Raw genomic sequence first — 20,929 nt, 5'->3', positions numbered from 1 at the left:
AGATCTTCTATGTTGAGTTTTTGGATCTTTTGGTCCCAAGAATGGAGCTTTATGGTTTCAAATCCGTTTTTAGGCTTGGGTTGCCACCCTTGATGCCGTTTGAGTCCCTACGGCAGAAAGTTGCAATCTTGATGGTCTTAATGGGTTCATGCTTGAGTTTGGATCACTTTTATGGAAGTATAATGTCATTTTTGGAGTTTGGGTTTGGTTGGGGTATGCAAAGTCACCAAGTCAGTGACTTTATGGGTTTAGATGTTAAGTATAGCTAAGATCTGTAATTTGGACTTATTGGATATCAAGTATTAAGCACTTAATGGATGTTGTGCATGAGCTACTTGTACGTTGGGCGTACTATGTAGTACGCTGTGCGTACAACCCATTTGCTCTGTACGCTAAGCGTACAGAAGAGGTACGCTGGGCGTACGCTCTCAGAAGGGCTTGGGCCTTTGTGGACTTCGGACCTTTAGGCCCTAATGGTTTTGGGCCTGGATTTGTTGATATTTGGGCCTAAATGCATCTTTCGGCGAAAAATGGAATAGTCGGGCCTATTGGGCCTTATGGCCCAATATAGAAATGGACTTCACGTTTGTGGGCCTCGGTTTGGGCAAATTATTGGACTAGGTTGCTGTGGGCCTTCGTGGGACATTTGGGTAAGGATTATTGACTAATGAAAGTAATGGGCTTTAGTATAAGGTTCATTGGAAAGGTCTGGGCCCAATTTGGAAAATTGGGCCGTTGATGGTTTTGTGGACATTATAATGTTAGGCCTTGTTTTGGGTTTAGACCCTTAGTTGTGGATCATATTGGGCCAGGGGTAAAATGGTCATTTTACCCCATGCTTGGATTAAGGATTATGGTATGGGGCCCAATCGCTAACTTGGGAATATTGATCGGTAGTGGCAGCTTGAGTAACTGGTGGGGGCAGCAGCTAAGGATTTCCTCAGGAAGCTTCTGCATTCGAGGTGAGTCTTTTCACCATACCCATGGGTCTACGGCACCAAGGTCGGCCCATTATGTGTTTAAGATATATGTGTAATCACTATATGTCTGGATATGTATTGTGATCGTATGTTTTGCATGAAGACCCTGGGGGGAGCCCGTGGCCTTGGGTATAAGACCATGTGGGGTAGCCCATGGCAGTCCAAGTAAAGACCATGTGGGGTATCCCATGGCCTTGGGTGTAAGACCATGTGGGGTAGCCCATGGCAGTCCAAGTAAAGACCATGTGGGGTAGCCCATGGCAGTCCAAGTAAAGACCATGTGGGGTAGCCCATGGCCTTGGGTGTAAGACCATGTGGGGTAGCCCATGGCAATCCAAGTAAAGACCATGTGGGGTGGCCCATGGCATTGGAAGTAAGACCATGTGGGGTAGCCCATGGCTTTCCTAGGTTTTATATATGCATGGCTTATGTGATACAGGTAGTTTTTATAGCTAACAAGATATGTGTTATGTGGATTGTGTGTATGGTATGCTTTGAGAAACTCACTAAGCTTTGTGCTTACAGGTTTTGTTTATTGTTTCAGGTATCATCGTTTTGGAAAGGAAAGGCTTGGATTGATTGTAGCGCACACACCTATGATTTCCGCAATGAATGATTTTGGGATGAACTCTGATAAATGTTTTACTTAATGATGATTTGAAATGTTTAGAATAAATGATATCTATTTTGGGTTGTATTAAAAATGAAATTTTTACCCTTGATTTTCGGGTCGTTACAAGTTGGTATCAGAGCCTTGGTTTGAGGGATTCGGACATACTTTCGGGTGAGTCTGGACTCAAATTGAGGATTTGTAAAGTTTTCAAAAGAAAGAGGTTTTCGAATAAAGATTTTCTAAGACAAGAAAGGTTGTGGTGCATGCAATCGGCCGAGCTCAAGTAAGTTTCCCCATAATACCCACATATATTGTCTGTTGTGATTTGGTTTATGAATATGTGAATTGCATGCTAGTTAGGGCTAAGGGAGATGCCTTTATATGTTGTATGAGCTGGTAGACTTGCATGCTAGTACCGCATAGTCAGCAATAGGTTGGCCTGATATGTGGTACTTGTATCCATGAGGATATTGGATGTCATGTTGGAATTAGAATGATAATTGGTATTTGTAACTGTTAAGTGTATGTTTTAAAAATTGTATACGGTTAGGACTCGTTTCTTGTTATGTGTACAATTTTCATGCACAGGGGCAGCCGGCAACGAGGATGGATGGGTGTAGACAACATGGGTTATGGTACGTGGAGTGATTGTCTGATGATAGCTTCGCAGGTTGGAGACTACCCTAGGGGGAGCCTACGATGAGAGTAGTGACAAATGTTACCTAGATGTAGATTGGATGTGAGGATAGACTGACTTGTCTAGCGTATGCTGGTTAGATTTACTGATTACCTGAATGTTGCTTGCTTTGTGCTTTGTAGGACTCTTATTAAGGTGAGTTAGCTATCAGGTGAATATGCCAAGTCACATGTAGCACATAATGGATAATCTCAGAGTGATGGACTTGACCCTTTTGCACAGCTCTTGTCTGAGTCCAACCGTTCTAGGGACGGGTCTTTTACTTAAAGGATTATCTGATCTTTGCTACATGTGGCTATATTCATGAGGTAGCTAGTTGACAATAATGGGAATCTTTCAGCAGTTGAGGGACGGGTGAGGTTGGGAACCTAGGAAATGCTCTAGTGAGCTTAGTGGGGCAGTTCGGTGAAGTTGGGAACCTAGGGGAGCCTAGGAGGTGCTACGGTAGAGATTGTCTTGTTGTTTAGCAGACAGTTAGTGTATCGGTGAAGTAAGCAACTTAGAGGATTCATGAGGATTGCTGAGGAAAGTATGGATAGGTGTGGAAGGTAGTATTGGGCCCGTACTACTGAAAGCACAGGATCCATACTCGAATCGGTGAGAATCATGGAAAATCTAAGAAGCTTATGGGAAGGAGAATTCTTGGTTATGCCTTGATCGTGGGAATAGTTGCTTTGCAGAATAAGGATGAGCACGCGTGAGAGGATCAGGGTGCGAGACCCTGAATGATATGGACCTCAGAGTTGAGGACGGAAGATTGATTAAGGTACCTCAATGAGAGAGGTTCAGGTCAGGCGAATTGATTGGAGGGTCTCTAGCGGAGACCCAAGAGTTTGGATCAGGTTTCGAGAGGCCAGCAGGGCTGGATCTAGCGCAACGCTCGCAGGATTTGCGCGATGAATTTTCGTTTCAAGGGTGTGGAATATCATTGGGATTGGAATGAGGTGCTACATTATGTTCTCAAGGTGGTCGCGGTACTACAGGAGGAGGAAAAGGTCAGGAACCCTTCTGATGTTGTGGTTATACTATCTTCGGCCATTTCCGGTGGGTATCAGGTAATTGTATAATTTGGGGAATCGTGATGAGTTGGATCTCGGGTCGGATTTCTGCTATTTTCTGGGATATCAAGGGTTGACAGATGCCTTTCAACATGACGAGGAATCTTGAGGGATCCTCGGGCGGATGTGCCTCGCGGAGCGGATTCCGCGTATACTGTGATTGCTTCGAGTCGTTGTTAGAATCTGTTCAGTGGTATGGGTTGCCACAGGTGTAGCAAGTTTGGACACGTCTTCAGGGAGGATCAGTGAGTACACCTGCTCGAGTCATTTTCGGGGTTGGTCCAAGGGCGTGAACGAGGGAGTTATGTCTAGTTTTCAGTAGCCTTGGTATATACGTTTGGAAGAGCCAAAGAGATTTCCGGGGGAAGCGAGAGTTTTCGCTGAGGTTTTGGTTAGACTATCCGTTCATTGGACTCCGAGATCTGAACGTGTTGTCTCTTTAAGCATTTGAATTCATTGATGTAGTTGGGATACGAGAAGCGTTAGCTGGATTTCAGGTAGTGTGCCGTTTGTGAAGGGTTATTCATGGTGTTCTAGCTTTGACAAGCACCAGTCGTCAGCAAGGTGAACATTGGAACATAATGAGGATTAGGAATCCTTCAATTTTCATGTGCCAAACGGGTTTAGTCGAATCTAAGTGGGGGAGAATCATTTAGATAACTAGGATAAAAGTGAGTGTGAAACGAGGATGCGTCTCACATTCCCCTTTTTGGTAGGAAAGGCGGCCTTAGGGGCCGACTAAGTATCAGATATCGTAGGATGGGAGTTCGGGAAACTCCTCAGCATTTGGAACACGTCTTTCTGACATCATATCACAGGCTTCAGGGGAGGGAACCAGGTTTTGTCCCAGTCAGTAGTTGAGACCAGTTTAGGAGGATAGACTGCGTGGGTGCTCAACATTGAGATGTGTATGGACAGTCAGTGTGAAAGTGTTGTAAGACTACGGGGGAGCCGTAGCATTCACTAATGAACGGATGGTGTGGGAAGTGTTGTAAGGTTACATGGTAGCCGTAGCGTTCACGGGTTCTCTCGAGTGATTTGGACTAGGGCAGGCTAGTTCGCAGGGTTGTGGTGAGGAATGAGGACCAGAGGTGATTGACCGATCAGAAATCCGGAGGCGGGCTCGGGTGGTTATGGGAATTTAGGATGGATCTGGTAGAGACTGATGACTGATGAGCTAAGGGTTGGACCTTGTGATATAGGATCTTGTGTTCGATCATTGCATGTTTCTGTAGGGCTACAGATGGGTAGCCCTATTATTGGATCTCATAAAAACCTGGTGGTTGGACCCGGTGTGAGACTGGAAGGCTCAGTGAATCGGCTAAGGGTACTTATTAGTCGGTTGAGTAAAGGATGACAAGAAGTCATGGTGCGATATGCAAATTCCGATTCGAGGATCTTTGGATATGATCGCAATAACAATTTGGATTTGGATAGGAACCCGAATCAGAATTCGTTCAGGATTTTGTTTCAGTGGGTTGGGATGTGGGGAATCTATATGCCAAGGGCATCGTGGGCAGAATTGTAGGGTGGTGATCGGATTGGTTTGATGGTAGCTTAATCCATTGTGATGTGTCTCGAGTGGCCCTATCGGTAATAGAGCCACGATAGGTCGGAATAACGAAGCGATGGGTCGACGGAGGCCAAGTGTGATGTAAGTCTGCAACTATTCTAGTGGTTTTCACCTTTTGTGTTGGGCTCGATTGGCAAACAGGTTGAGACTAGGGAGGTCCCCGAGTGTTCTCCAGGAAAGTAGCCATGCGGCAGTAAGGGGAGTAGGAGCGACTTCCGTGATTTGGGGTCTGTATGCGGAATTGCTTGTTATTCGGTAGTCGCGGTTGGTCGATGATATTGTTCTTTAGGAAGCATAAAGGTATTGCGAGTGGGGAGTATTCTTTCTAGACTGGTTTCTTGGGAAATCAGTTCGATAACAATTCATTATGGGCAGTCTGTCAGGGAGACAGACCATCTCGGGACTTCAAATTTCAGGTGGGGCGGGTGTGATCGGGTTGTAAGGAATTTTTTCATCTCCGTGTTCTAGAACCTTATGAGGATTGGTTTCAATTGCCTTAAGTAGGTTGTGGTATTAACGGGTTTGTAGCGGTATTGTTCAGGTTGTCAGGTGTGTCGGGGTTGATGATGCATGATTTCGAGGACGAAATCTAAATTAAGTGGGGGAGAGATGTAACGCTCTGTTCCGAATTGACTTCTAGTCTAAGGTTGTGGGCCGAAGGTTGGTCTTCATAAGGAGTATGGCTCTAGAGAAGGTAATATCTAGGCCCATTTGGGTGCGAGTGATGTATTAGGAGTGTTTCGGGTGTTCGGGTTGTGTTTTGGAGCCTAGGGGTAATTTGATAAATTGTTGGTTTGGGCTTTTATGGATAATGGATTTTTGTTCGGAAGGTCTTAAGGAAAATTTGAGTTGTTAGAAGTGTAGAGCTTCTCGTCACCTTTCCGTGGAGTTTGGGTTTGGTTGGGGCATGCAAAGTCACCAAGTCAGTGACTTTATGGGTTTAGATGTTAAGTATAGCTGAGATCTGTAATTTGGACTTATTGGATCAAGTATTAAGCACTTAATGGATGTTGTGCATGAGCTACTTGTACGTCGGGCGTACTATGTAGTACGCTGCGCGTACAACCCATTTGCTTTGTACGCTAAGCGTACAGAAGAGGTATGCTGGGCATATGCTCTCAAAAGGGCTTGGGCCTTTGTGGACTTCGGACCTTTAGGCCCTAATGGTTTTGGGCCTGGATTTGTTAATATTTGGGCCTAAATGCATCTTTCAGCCAAAAATGGAATAGTCGGGCCTATTGGGCCTTGTGGCCCAATATAGAAATGGACTTCACATTTATGGGCCTCGGTTTAGGCAAATTCTTGGACTAGGTTGTTGTGGGCCTTCGTGGGCCATTTGGGTCAGGGTTATTGACTAAGGAAAGTATTGGGCTTTAGTATAAGGTTCATTGGAAAGGTCTGGGCCCAATTTGGAAAATTGGGCCATTGATGGTTTTATGGACATTATAATGTTGGGCCTTGTTTTGGGTTTGGACCCTTAGTTGTGGATCATATTGGGCCAGGGGAAAATGGTCATTTTACCCCATGCTTGGATTAAGGATTATGGTATGGGGCCTAATTGCTAACTTGGGAATATTGATCGGTAATGGCAGCTCGGGTAACTGGTAAGGGCAGCCGCTAAGGATTTCCTCAGGAAGCTTCTGCATTCAAGGTGAGTCTTCTCACCATACGCATGGGTCTACGACACCAAGGCCGGCCCATTATGTGTTTATGATATATGTGTAATTACTCTATGTCTTGATATGTATTGTGATCGTATGTTTTGCATGAAGACCCCGGGGGTAGCCCGTGGCCTTGGGTGTAAGACCATGTGGGGTAGCCCATGGCAGTCCAAGTAAAGACCATGTGGGGTAGCCCATGGCCATGGGTGTAAGACCATGTGGGGTAGCCCATGGCAGTCCAAGTAAAGACCATGTGGGGTAGCCCATGGCATTGGAAGTAAGACCATGTGGGGTAGCCCATGGCTTTCCTAGGTTTTATATATGCATGGCTTATGTGATACAGGTAGTTTTTATAGCTAACAAGATATGTGTTATGTGGATCGTGTGTATGGTATGCTCTGAGAAACTCACTAAGCTTTGTGCTTACAGGTTTTGTTTATTGTTTCAGGTGTCATCGTTTTGGAAAGAAAGGGCTCGGATTGATTGCAGCGCACACACCTTTGATTTCCGCAATGAATGGTTTTGGGATGAACTCTGATAAATGTTTTACTTAATGATGATTTGAAATGTTTGGAATAAATGATATCTATTTTGGGCTGTATTAAAAATGAAATTTTTACCCTTGATTTTCGGATCGTTACATTAAAGTACTCTCATTTCCTTTCACAAATAGGAGAAACTTCTATCTTTCTACCTAATTTGAATTTTCTCATTCGTTTTATTACTCTTTGAATCTTTTCAAAGTATTACAATTATGCTTAATCTTATAAACGCAACCATATTTACTGAAACATCAGTAAATCATGACGAATAGAGTTATTGTCCTTTGTGGTGGATCTAAATAGTCCATATCAACATGTATTAGATCCATTAGTCATTCACCTGACTCACATAAACATATGATCAACGAATTAGTCATAATTTTCCAATAAACAAGATTCTCATATACTATACAATACGTCTTGTACAACATAAGGTATATGTCCAGTTGGTGATGATATTTCTTCTTCTCTTGGTCAATTAGGTCAATCCCACAAGCGATATCATAAGAATCAAATGCACAATTAATATTCATAGTATTAGAAATGTGATCAACACTTTCATAAATGTCATTGCAAGGAAATGTAAAATGAGGCAACCAGATAAACCAAATTTTCACTTTTATTTAAAAATAAACGAAAAATTGGAACTTGTCCTTACAATGCATACAATGAAAACTATATTTATAGACATCTCCTAAGAGTAATAACAATCTATTAAATTATCCTAACTCCTAAATAGTAGCTCCAAATTCTGATCATCGAACCATGTGACCGAAGTCCATTTCCACAATCAGATTTAGCTCACTTTGCTTAAGCTTCTTTCTTTCTCGTAGATCCTGCAATAAGACCAATGTGATCATCAGATGATGTATCGAGAGTCTATGAATAGGAACTTGAAAAAAAATTAGTGTTAGATAATGTATATACCTAAAGTAGAGTCACACAACTTGACATCACTATCTTTGAGATCTTTCAAGTACTTTGGGCAGCTTCACAACCAATTTCCCTTCAATTGGAAATAGAAACATATGGACTCTTTGGGGTTAATACATGGAGTGATCTCAGAACAAACCTTTCTCTTTACCATACGATCAAACATTTGACCTTGGATGATTCCTTTCCATTGGGAAGAGAAATATTTTCTGAACCACCAATGTCACCATCATAAATGTCCATGGAAATCTTGGAGCTAGACTCTTTAAGCACCACTACTTCAGATGTGTTATTAAGCATATCTATTTCAGCAACAATTAACATTTCGGTCAGATCAATTAGGGTCATGTCGATGTTCATCATATGAATGTTCTCAATGAACTATTCATATGACTTTGGAAGCAAAAGAGGAACCAAATCAATGACTTGCTCCCTTGGGAAAATGATAACCATTCTATCCAACTTGTCAATGTATGATTTCATTTTCAAAACATCCGCACACACATAATTTCCATCTTGATGTCTACATGCCAATATGGCTTGAGTAGTTTCGTATCTTTCAACTTGAGGAAAACACAACGTTGGGAGAGTCACTTTAGGAGGAAGAGTTGAAGAAGCATGATGTCCAGTTCCACCATTTCCTGAATAAGAGAAAACATTTTCGCCTTGATTTGAATGTGGAAGATTATCTTCAAAAGAGGAAAACCATTTCCAAAAGAACGAGCAAGACCAATTCTACAAGACATCTAAAATTAGGATAAAATAGAATTCAAGTTAGTTGATTTTAATCCTTAATTATTAACCCAAAATTAAATTAATGCTAGGATCCATATTTTCGATTCGAACTTTAAAGAGGGATGCCGTAATCAAATTCGAATCTATTTTAGGTAGGTAAGGCTTTTTACTAATTCCAATATCATGAAACTCCTAGATATTTTTAGATTCATTGATTCTTATCAATGACATGTTTACTCTTAGATTAGCTCTCACTGTTGTGACTGGGATGCCGATGATCACAAACGAGACATGAATAACCATGCAAACCCGCATGAAAACCTTGATGTCATTTACCATCTTACATTGATGTGTTAGTACACACACTCCATCAACAATGATAATTTTTAAGATGTCCATCATATATCTTTATAGTCGCTATTAGTGTGTCGATTAACCACATACACTCCACTAACGACATATAAAGCATGATGTACGTTTTTCATGGATTAGCATACTTTTCACATGTAACAACCCGATATTTCAACTCTTTGTAATGACCTAAAAAGTCAAGTATTGTAACCACTTTTGAGTTAATAAAATTAACTTTGATAATAAAATGTCCAAAAAGTTCTATTTAAATTCCCTCTATGTTTAAATGTCATTAAACCATGATCGTACGTAAAAAGAACGCCCAAATCCGGCTTCGTATATTGAAGTTAAGATTTTTCCAAGTTCGGCTTAGCAGCAGACAGCTAAAATCTCGCATCGGAGATCGAACGACTTTTGGCCGGAATGACCTAAACGAGAATCGAAGGTCTCGACAATGGTATTTCAGCGGTAAAAAGTCTGGCAAAAACCGACGTCAGATAAAGAAGTTATGAATTTTTAAAGATATTCCTTAAAGACGACGATTTATAAAATAAATAATAAAAATAATTTCGGAATTTGCCAACGGAGTCTAAACGAAAGTTGTAGAGCGTAGTCTCACCTACGCGTGGATATAAAGACCATCGAAAACGGAGTTCGTATGAGGAAGATATGAATTTTTGAAGTTTATTAAATAAATTATAATTATATTTAAATCAAAATGCTAGTAATATCCGAAGAGGAGTCAGCGTCCTCATCCGAGGTACGCGCCGCGTAACCCCGTACGCCCAGCGTACCCGAGGGCCTTGGTCTCGGTCCGTCCACGTTGCCCCTATGCGAAGCTATCCGACCCGTCGTCCCATCCGAAGCCGAGGCAGTCGAGGACTCGCTCATGCATGACGTACGCGTACGCGCTGCGTACGAGCGTACGCCCCGCGTATCGAGGCTTCTCAGACCCCCTATAAAAGGGATGCGAGGGTCTCCGGAAAAATTGCTCATTTCTTCTCACTTCTCTTGCGTTTTGCCTCGTTTTCCGTGCCTGTTCAAACCCGAAGCCCTGGTCATTTTTGCTCAAGTCCCGGAGGTCGATTTTACTCCTGAGATTCCCGAGAATCCTGAGAAAAATCTGTTTCCCGAGACGAAACTCTGCCCGGTTTTCCATCTCGCTATCTTCAAACTTTCAAGTGAGTTCATACCCCTACAAACACTCTTTAAATACATTTTAAATGCTTTCTATACTCTTTTAGGGGGGAATACAAGTAAACATACGGTTATTATAGTGTATTTCATAGAATTTCACTTTACTCGTTTTTATCAAATGAATCACTTGTGATTTACTTCTACTATGTGAAAACTCTTGTTATACTTTGCATGCAATAAATTTATACAAAGTATTTAGTAACTCCAAAGTATTCTTCGTTGCTAAACCGTTTTATACATTCTAAAAACTTATGATTTATGCTTTGTCAAACATTGTGAAAAAGGATAAACTTTGCATACAAAACTACTACTTTAATACAGACTTAGTTGAGAATCCATGAGACGTGTACATCTTCAAACACTACCTTTTTGCGAAAAGGTATCGCTATAAGTCCTGTCTATAACCAGAGTCTCCCGTTCGGAGAACGTGTCAAATGTGTATAGATCTATACGGGAAGTCATGATCCCGCGCCCTGACTGTTAGCTACAGTCCATCTTTTGGGGTGACAGTTGTCATAACGCTACGACGCCTGAAGAACGTCACAACAGGCATATTATGTTTAGTATGGTTATAAAACTCATCGGATATACAATTATTATGGTATTATGCTTTTATGAAAGAGTAGCTATTAAAACTATTCTTCATCTAACAAATGCGATCTTCGTATAACTTTATTATATAAAACTATGCCACACCTTTCGAGCACGTCGGTTGCTTGCGATTTTCGGTCTTAGAGACTGCCAGTTATGTCAGGAAAATAAGGGTTTTTCCTGTATACAAACCAAACAACTAATAGGAAAATAAGGGATTTTCTCGGTACAATTAGTTGCAACTTATAACACGAACATTCATATGCATTTCATACTTTTATAAGAAAATAAGGGTTTTCGTGGAAAACACAATAAATCATACCTCAACCATTAGGGAAAATATGGGATTTTCTGGATCTAATACATTCATTTTCAACACAACAAATCATAACGCTTTACATTTGAAACACTGCGTTTTCTGGAAAACATACACGAACTTTCGAATGGCGTACATTTTCTCAAAACACTACTCATGAACTCACCAACTTAATTGTTGACACTTTTTCTTTGAAATAACTTGTATTCTCAGGGAACCGCTAAGCAGATTTGGAAATCAACTTTTGGAGATTAACGTGCTGACGTTAATTACTTCTTTTGAAAGATGTTTATGTATTTAACTTTTGAACATGTAACGAATACAATTATGTAAACATTTTGGAAACTTTAATATATATGGTGGTGTGTACTTTCCTTTCTATGAACTGTTATGATACTGAATATGACGTCCTCCGCCCCCGAACGTTTCCGCCGTTCTGGTTTGGGGGTGTGACATCACATTTTTCATAAAGTAACTAAGAGTAAGATTTTTAAATAGGTTTAGTTACATTATATCATTATACTCATTAATGAGATTTATGTCCTATCAAATCCGTTCGGCTAACGACCATCCACCATACAAGAGAGCGGTGGATAAGAATGGATACTCAATGACGGTCATTTGATAGGTCGCATCTTTAAACTCCCCTTATAGCATGGCTTCGTGAATGAGGCTACTAGCGATTTGACAGACTTGTCTTATACATATAATATATTAAACTTTTAATTACATATAATATAAGGTGTATTTTAAAACATTTAAAATAGAATGTTAATATTTTAATTATACATTTAATTAAATCAATAATGAGATCCATTAGGATAATATTAATTAATCCTATAATTAATTATTATCAAGTCTAAAGATATCTCCTAACATTTAGGGTTTTAATTAATTATCTAATATAGACAAAAATTGGATTATGTCAAATATTGAAACAAATAATTACCAATTAACAATCACATTGATCATATTAGGCAAGATAATCCGAAAATTGGATCTTAGCAGATTTCATGTCGTGAGAACCAGATGCTCACATCGTGAGAAACAGTTTTCTAAATCCAAGAGCCAGATTACACTAGGGAATTGACATTAATTATTAATATCTAAATTAATCATTTACACATTTAAAAATTAATTATATTAAACAATTAATCAAGTCAAAGATTTATCTCATAATTTACAGGCTTTTATTTAATTATCAAATGTGCAGCAAATTCGGATTTGACATATATTTAAGGCAGATAATTACCAAATAAAAGGCATGCAAATCTGATTAGGCAGATAAATTCAAAAAAATCGATTTGATCAGATCTCACATCATGAGAATCCATGCTCACGCCATGAGATGCAGAAAACCAAAAAATATTGTTTAATCAATTCACTTGTGTGCAATCAGATGAAAGACAACCATAGACTCTGATACCACCGATGGAAAACGTAGGTTACAAAACAGTGCATTAAGCGAAAAAAAACATTTAAGAATTATATGATTAGGGCACATGCAACCTAAAGAGGATCTATGTTTTTCACATAAAGGCAACATACTATGAACTATCAAACTACAAACTTTTCCTAATGAAATATGAATTCATAAGGAAGAATACATACCTTGTTGATTGTTGTAGTAAACAATCAAGAATCATTTCTTCAAAGATTTAGGAAGCGAACACCATAAGTGTCGTGCCTCTAATGGTTCACACTCAACCCTAGTAACTAGGAGACTTGAAGAGAGAGGAGGGGGTATGAAATTTCGGCTATGCCTTGTGAATAAAGAGATGGACGAAATTTAGATCCCAATGGGTCTTTATATAGTGTAACTTGGAAACCCTAGATAACCCTAAAATGAATAAAATAATATTTATTCAAATTGGTAATTAACCAACTTCCTATTTATCTGTAAAGAATATTCCAGATGCCTTGGAATAACCTAGAATTCGTCCACATCCTTCCGACTCTCTCTTGTTCAACTATTTAACAATTGCACTTAAAATTAATTCAATTAATCCCAAAATTAATTCTAATTAATTTCTTAATATATTAGTTTCATAATATATTAACAAATTCATTTATTGTTATTTATTAATCATATAATAAATCAATAAATCAGTCACTCTCTCTAAAATTCATCATATTCAATTACTAAGTTTGAGGGAAACCCAAAAGGACTTTGCTAATAATTCTAGATTATATTAATTTAGTTATTGGCTTAGACACCTAATCCAACAAATAGGGACTATAAAGAGATATGATGGACATCTCGAAAGTTATCATTGTTGATGGAGCGTGTGTGGTTAACCGACACATCATTGTGAGATGATAAATGACATCAAGGTTGTCAAGCAAGTTTATATGGTTATTCACATCTCGTTTGTGATCCTCAGCATCTCAGTCACAAAAGTGAGCATAATCCGAGATTAAACATGTCATTGATATGATTCAATGAATCTCAAAATATCTAAGAGTTTCATAATATTCGAATTGGTAAACCCTTACCTACTAGAAATAGATTCGAATTTGATTACGACATCCCTCTTCAAAGTTCAAATCAAAAATATGGATCTAGCCTTAATTTAAATTTATGAGTTAATAATTAATGATTAAAATCAACTAACTTAAATTCTCTTTTCTCCTAATTTTAAATGAAGATAGAAATGGTCTTCCTCATTCTTATGGAAATGGTTTTCCTAAATCTTCTAAAGATGGTCTTCCAATTTCAAGTTAATGTGAAATTGTTTTCCCTTCCTTAGGAAATGATGGAATTAGACATCATTTTTCTTCCACCTCCTCCTCCTGTAACTCTCCCAACATCACGTTTTCCTCAAGTTGAAACGAGTCTAATCAATTCCTATTGGCATGTAGACATCAATATGGAAACTCTGTGTGTACACATGTTCTGAAAATGAAATCATACATTGACAAGTTGGATAGAATGGGTGTTGTTTTCCCAAGGGAGCAAGCCATTGATTTGGTTATTCTCTCGCTTCCAAAGACATATGATCAGTTCATTGAGAACTTTTGTATGAGGAATATTGACATGACCCTAATTGATCTGACCTAAATGTAAATAGTTTTTGAAGCAAAAATGCTTAAGAGCATATCTGAAGCAGAGGTGCTTACGGTTTCCATGGATATTGGCAATGGTGACAATGGTGGTCCAGAAAAGATTTCTCTTCCCAATGGAAAGGTGTAACGTTCCATAACTCGGAACCAAAAAATTTTGTTTTTATTTAAATAGACGATCATCCAAACATATTTGTCAAGACCATAAAGTATTCAAATTATATCAATAAACATCCCAAAAGTACATCATAGTCAAATAAGCGGAAAATCATGGTGTGTGCAATGCGATAATCCCGAGTTCTTCTCTTCGAAGGAATTCTCATATAAAAACAGTTATCACGCCAGTATTGATTGACCTCCTTTTGACATGCTCTATAGGAGGAAATGTACGACCTCGATATGTTGGGGTGAGGTCGGTCAACAGGTCATGGGGAGTACCAAGGTGGTACTCAAGACGACATAATTGATTGAGCAGATTCGTGACAGACTTCAGACAACGCAGAGCCGAAAAAAGAGCTACGTAGATAGATGCCAGTCAGACTTAGGCTTTCAGGTTGGGACTATACATATATTCCAGCTAAAGACTGTGCTTCCATACATATATGCCAGCTAAAGACTGTGTTGGGGCTATTTCACCCCCGGATCTATTTCACCCCCCGAGTCTATTTCAAATCATATGTCAGCACAAGGTTGTATCAGGTCTATTTCACCCCCGATTCTATTTCAACTCATATGTCAACACAAGGTTGTACTAGGTCTATTTCACCCCATATATATAGCAACAACATGCACACATGCATAGAACACATACAACAAGAGTTACAAAGACTACAAGCACATACAATCTCTAGTGTCCTACAATATAGTGAGCAAAATGACCTCACAAAGCAGCTCAAAAGCAAACACAGCCTCCAAATCCCAAAAAAGGTGTTAGGCGTCATCTAGATAACCACACGAGGAAAATCCTTAATTTACATATTAAGACATTAATGGCTAAACAAAATCCATAATTCAAAAGTCAACCCTCAAGGTCAACGATCAAAGTCAACAGTCAATGTTGACTCCAACTGACCGTCACGACGTGGTCTTCCTTGGCCACATCATGATCCACATACTACCAAACAGTCAGGAAAATCCCCGCCGACATGCCGTGGTGACCTAGAACCACGTCGTAGTTACCGAGGTTCCAAAAACTTAATGCATTAAGCTGTTTTATTCTATTCCAAGAGCTCTAAAGCTTAGATCCGGTCCAAAATGTGGTCTAGAAGGATAAAGCATCTAAATTTATCCATTAGGACCACCCACAAGGTTCAAAACCTAAATCTTTATGTCCTAAAAGACTTAATAAGGCAAGAACTTAACCAATAAGAACTTATTCCACAAGGTCTGAAGTTTATCATTTCCAGGAGTGATTCTAGCACCAAAACTAACTTAAACGTTGGTGCTTTATAGACATGCATGTCCAATGCATGTCTTGAACCCATATTAGGTCAAAAATGAGGGTTTTATGACCTAATCTCATGCATGGATCAAAACCCAACCATACTCCAGATCCTTGACACAAAATACACCAAATGTCATAGAGATTCATAAAGTTTATAAGATCTCATCATCTCAACAAACAAGAACAATAAGTTAAAGGGACAAAACTCAAGATCTAGCAACATAGCATGATAAAAATCAAGTCTTGGAGACTTACAAAGGTCCAAAAGAGTGCTAAGGTGAAAAATGGAGACTTGCTTGCTTGATCTTTGCTTCTTTCTTCTTCCTTCTTCCTTCTTTAGTTTTAAAGAACACTCAAACTAGCTCAATAGTTGAGGAGAGTGATTAGGGTTTTCTTTGGGCTTAAGGGGACTAATGGAGGCTGAGGATGATCAAACCCTATCCTCCTCATTCCTTTAAATAGGGAGCAAACCCGGGAAAATAAGATGTGCATGCCATCCGCCACCACGCCATGGCCAACACTGCCATGTCGTGGTGACTCAAATGAACACACGACCCATTTTCACCTCGCCACATCGTGGTGGTGCCTCCACCATGCCATGGTAATTCCCAACATGAAAGTTTTAGTTATGGACAAAATACCACAAGATTCGGGCGTTACAATTCCCACCTACTTGAATTAGACCTCGTCCTCGAAGTCTGCCACCTCAAACAACTCGGGATAATGCTCCTTCGTCTCGTATTCCGAATCCCACATCCATTTTGAACCCCTTCGGTGCTTCCACTTCACCTTCACGAGATCTACAACCTTATTTCACAGATTCTTCATCCTCCTGTTAAGGATCGCCATCGGTCTCTCTATATAATTCAGATGATCATCCACCTGAATGTCCTCCAATGGAACCACTACGGAATCATCAACCAAACACTTCCGCAACCAAGAGACATGAAAAGTGTTATGGATCTGACTGAGCTCCTCCGACAGATCCAAACTATATGCAAACCTGACCACCTGGGTTAATACCCTGAAAGGATCAATATACTTGGGGCCTAGCTTATCCCGCTTCCTGGATTGAATGACACCTTTCCAAGGTGACACCTTTAGGAGTATCATAGCCCCAACCTGAAACCCTAAGTCTGACTGGCGTCTATCTACGTAGCTCTTTTTTCGGCTCTAAGTTGTCTGAAGTCTGTCACGAACCTGCTCAATCAATTATTTCATCTTGAGTACCACCTTGGTACTCCCCATGACTTGTTGACCGACCTCACCCCAACATATCGAGGTCGTATATTTCCTCCTGTAGAGCATCTTAAAAGGAGGTCAATCAATACTGGCGTGATAACTGTTTTTATATGAGAATTCCTCTGAAGGAAGATACGTATCCCAACAACCACCAAAATCTATAACACATGCCTGTTACATGTCCTCCAAAGTCTGGATGGTCAGCTCGCTTTGACCATCAGTCTGCGGGTGGAAAGCCATGCTGAAATGCAGACGAGTACCCAACTCCTCGTGGAATCTCTTCCATAACCTGGAAGTAAACCAAACATCCCTATCAGAGACCACAGAAACCGACACCCCATGTCTTGCCACCACTTCCTGAATGTAGATATCGGCCAACTTCTCCGTAATGCTCTCCTAGATTGAAACAAAATGTGCGCTCTTGGTCAATCGGTCCACGATGACCCATATCAAATCCACTCTGTGCGTCGTCTGAGGCGGTTTTGTAATAAAATCCATCATAATTTCTTCCCATTTCCAAACGGGAATTTCCAATGGATCCATTTTGTCGTGGGGTCGCTGATGATCGACATTGAATTTCCTGCAAGTCAAGCACCTCTCCACATCCCAGGTTATGTCTCGCTTCATACATAGCCACCAATAATCAGGCCGGAGATCTCCATACCTCTTTGTCGCTTCGGGATAAATAGAAAATCTCGGCTTGTGCGCCTCCTCCATCAAGACCTGACGTGTACCACCCCAATATGGGACCCTCTCCCTCCGATGAAGGGTCAATAACCCTCGACTATCATAATTGAAGGAAGCCACCTGAACCGCTATGCGCTCACTCTTCCGGTGCTCTTCCTTTATAGCCTTAACCCGAGCCTCTTGAATCTGCTCCAAGAGTGGGGTAATCATTGTCATTCTCAAACACACATTCTTGATCGGGGCAGCAGCTGCCTTACGGATTAGAGCATCGGCCACCACGTTGGCCTTTCCCTGGTGATAAAGGATCTCACAATAATAATCATTCACCACATCAAACCATTTACATTGCCTCATGTTCAAATTTGGATGATCCATCAAATATCTTAGACTCTTGTCATCCATGTAGACAGTACAACGGAACCTATAGAGGTAATGTCGCAAAAAATTGAGGGCGAAAACTACAACCCCTAACTCCAAATTATGCGTAGGATAATTCGCATCATGAGGCTTTAGCTGCCTCGAAGCGTAAGCAATCACATGAACCTATTGCATCAACACTGCACCCAAACCCGTGATAGATGCATCGCAATACACCACAAAATCCTTAACACCCTCCGACATGGTCAGAATCGGCGCCTCACACAATCTTCGTCTCAAAAAATGTCTACTGCTCATGCCCCCAACGAAATGTGACGGTCTTCGTCGTCAACCAGGTCAAAGGAACCGCTATTTTGAGAAATCATGAATGAATATCCGATAGTAATCTGCAAATCCAAGGAAACTCTGAAACTCAGATAAAGACCTCGGAATCTCCCACCTCATCACCGTCTCGACCTTGGCCGGGTCGACCAGAATATCGTTCTGTTTGACAAGGTGTCCCAAAAACTACACCTCAAGCAACTAGAACTAGCACTTTGAGAACTTCGTATACAACCTCTCTCTCCTCAGAGTCTCCAATACCTCCCTCAGATGTTTCTCATGCTGCTCCTGAGTCTTGGAATAAACTAAGATGTCATAAATAAACATAATCACAGACCGATCCAACATAGGCCTACATACGCAATTCATGAGATCCATGAATGCAGCTGGAGCATTGGTAACCCAATCCAAAAATGAGGGTTTTAAGCCACTTTCTTTTGGATCGTTCATGGATAGGGAATGGCGTGGCGAGCAAATTTAAATGCGTCAGTGACCAAGCGAGCAATCCAACTGGAATAGCACTGGAATGTTGAATTTGTCACACATTACCAATAGGGGTCACACCAGCATCCCTAATCCAAACTCTACTAATAGCCCCACCATCCATATCCACGTCCTCGACCTCTATCCCCTCAGCCTATATATTCATATCCAAACCAAACAAGTTATCCTCATCAACATTCCCTTATGAATGTAGTCATTTAGTTGCTTTAGTTGCTGAAGTAAGCAACAAATGATTTGTTTTAAGTGTTGATATTAGGTTTTAGTGACTCTGATTTACGTGTAATAACTCATCTTGAGTTTTAATACCAAACTTCAGTAGCCTAACAAAAATATAAACTACTCTTTTGAGTGCCACGATTGAACTTTAGACTTTAATACCCAGTTGAAGTCACGAACGGCTACTTTTTTTTTTTTTTTTTTTTTTAATAATAAAATCCAGCCTTTAGGTAATATTTCAAAATACATTTTTCATAATTACAAAACTAGTTAAATACATTTTTTTATCCAACAAACCAACACCATTGTTCATAATTACAAAACAAACCAACACCATTGTTCATAATTACAAAACTAGTTAACCAATTATCCTTACATTTTTCATTACCATGCCATCCATACAAAAATTTCAAGAGAAACAAAACAAGAAATTTAGTTTCTTACTTGTAAACAACATTTTTTTGGAGAAAATAGTACACAAAGTACTTTTTATAAGTTTATAATACCATGTTTTCCTACGTATATTGGTTGATCAAGTTTTACACACGATAACCATCTAACCTATACAGATCTCTGTAATTAAACATCCAAATCCCTTCATTTCTTCGTCTCCCTTCTTCATTCTTCACTTTTCAAAGATCAGACCAATCGCTAACATCAGTTTCATAGAACAACCCATCCACAACTTGATCAATAAGAGAATCAATAAAGGTATTGCAACGAACGGAGAAGATCCCGCCGACTGTGTTACGAGCGCCGGAGAACCAAGCAAAAGCTGCAGCACAAACTACGACACCCAAACACACCCCTGCAGCCTCCTCAATCCCTTGTAAATCCATCTTTCTGAATAATGAGTTACCTGTTACAACTTCCATCGTCACTGTTCCTGCAAAAACCATCTGTAGCCATAATAAAATTAGGGTTTTTTTTTCTTTCTTAAGAATGATCAAACTTCAAAGCGCGTTTTATTGATTCAAAAGGTGGATCGATTGATACCATGGCTAGGCGACCGGAGATGATTTCAAAGTCTTGGCTTTTTTTGGAACTCTCGATGTACTCCGAAAGCATCTCGAAGAACCGGGACACCTCATCGCCGCCGCTGTCGTCGGCGCTTCGCATCTTCATCACACCGGAACGATCTGAACCGTACGATCTAAGGGTGCACACCCTTGGCTGCAATAAGATCTTCCCACTCTCTGCCTTCACGGCGGCCGTATCTGTCAGCCTCACCTTCTGAACCGGAAGCGATGGCAGCCGCCCAGCCACCGGTTCATCTCTTTGAACCACCGGTTTTTCCGACTTGAGATTGCAAACAATTTGTCGAGCAGCCAAAGCCATTGAGAGTACGGAGTGTTGTTGTGTGAGGACTAGAAGAAAGTAGTAGTAATAATATGGTTAAATTTTCTATTTGGCCCCCTTGTTTTTTAGATAAATAACATTTAAAGACCTTTTTTTATGAAAACTGTACACGTACACATCATTGGATTGTGTTTCTTATTAAAAGGCCTCGATGACTTGAGCCTTTTGGTTAAGAAAGGTGTAATTGAGCATTTTTAATAAGATGGAGGATGTAAAGTGTATTTTAAAGGTGAATGACGGGTGTGACTGTAGTCCACGTTTTCTGGAGAGATGAAGGAAGGGTATGTGGGTCAAAAGGAGTTACGTGGTACCATTTTTTCTCGTTGACGTAGTTCTCACAGGAAGCCGAGGTTGACCCATTTTCACGCGGATAAAATGGTGAAATGACCGATGGGCCCAAGAAAGAAACGTGCTTCAAAATAAAGACACCCGACATGTTAATTTGTTAAATAAACGAGTCAAACAAGT

General features: G+C 40.2%; 1 protein-coding gene across 1 annotated transcript; it reads right to left on the bottom strand.

Moving 5' to 3' along the window:
- Positions 1-19,460: 19,460 nt before the first annotated feature.
- On the bottom strand, positions 19,461-20,474 carry SEP2 (stress enhanced protein 2). The gene is made up of 2 exons (XM_079024919.1): positions 20,099-20,474; positions 19,461-20,001 (listed from the first exon to the last, which is right to left on the bottom strand). Exons 1-2 carry the CDS (start codon positions 20,438-20,440, stop codon positions 19,735-19,737), a joined length of 609 nt encoding a protein of 202 aa, XP_078881045.1. The 5' UTR covers positions 20,441-20,474; the 3' UTR covers positions 19,461-19,734.
- Between the last annotated feature and the right edge of the window lie 455 nt (positions 20,475-20,929).

This window comes from Lactuca serriola, chromosome 2 (assembly GCF_051521515.1).
Source record: "Lactuca serriola cultivar US96UC23 chromosome 2, Lser_US96UC23_V15, whole genome shotgun sequence".
In the NCBI taxonomy this organism is placed as follows: Eukaryota; Viridiplantae; Streptophyta; class Magnoliopsida; order Asterales; family Asteraceae; genus Lactuca; species Lactuca serriola.
Note: the sequence above shows the minus strand (reverse complement) of the source record. Positions and strands in the feature narration are given on the sequence as shown.

Excerpts from the sequence above, each read along its gene's own strand:
- SEP2 (XM_079024919.1), bottom strand. The coding sequence starts at position 20,440 with ATGGCTTTGGCTGCTCGACAAATTGTTTGCAATCTCAAGTCGGAAAAA. Across the intron at positions 20,002-20,098 it reads TCTCCGGTCGCCTAGCCATG|ATGGTTTTTGCAGGAACAGT; the intron begins GTATCAATCGAT and ends TTATGGCTACAG.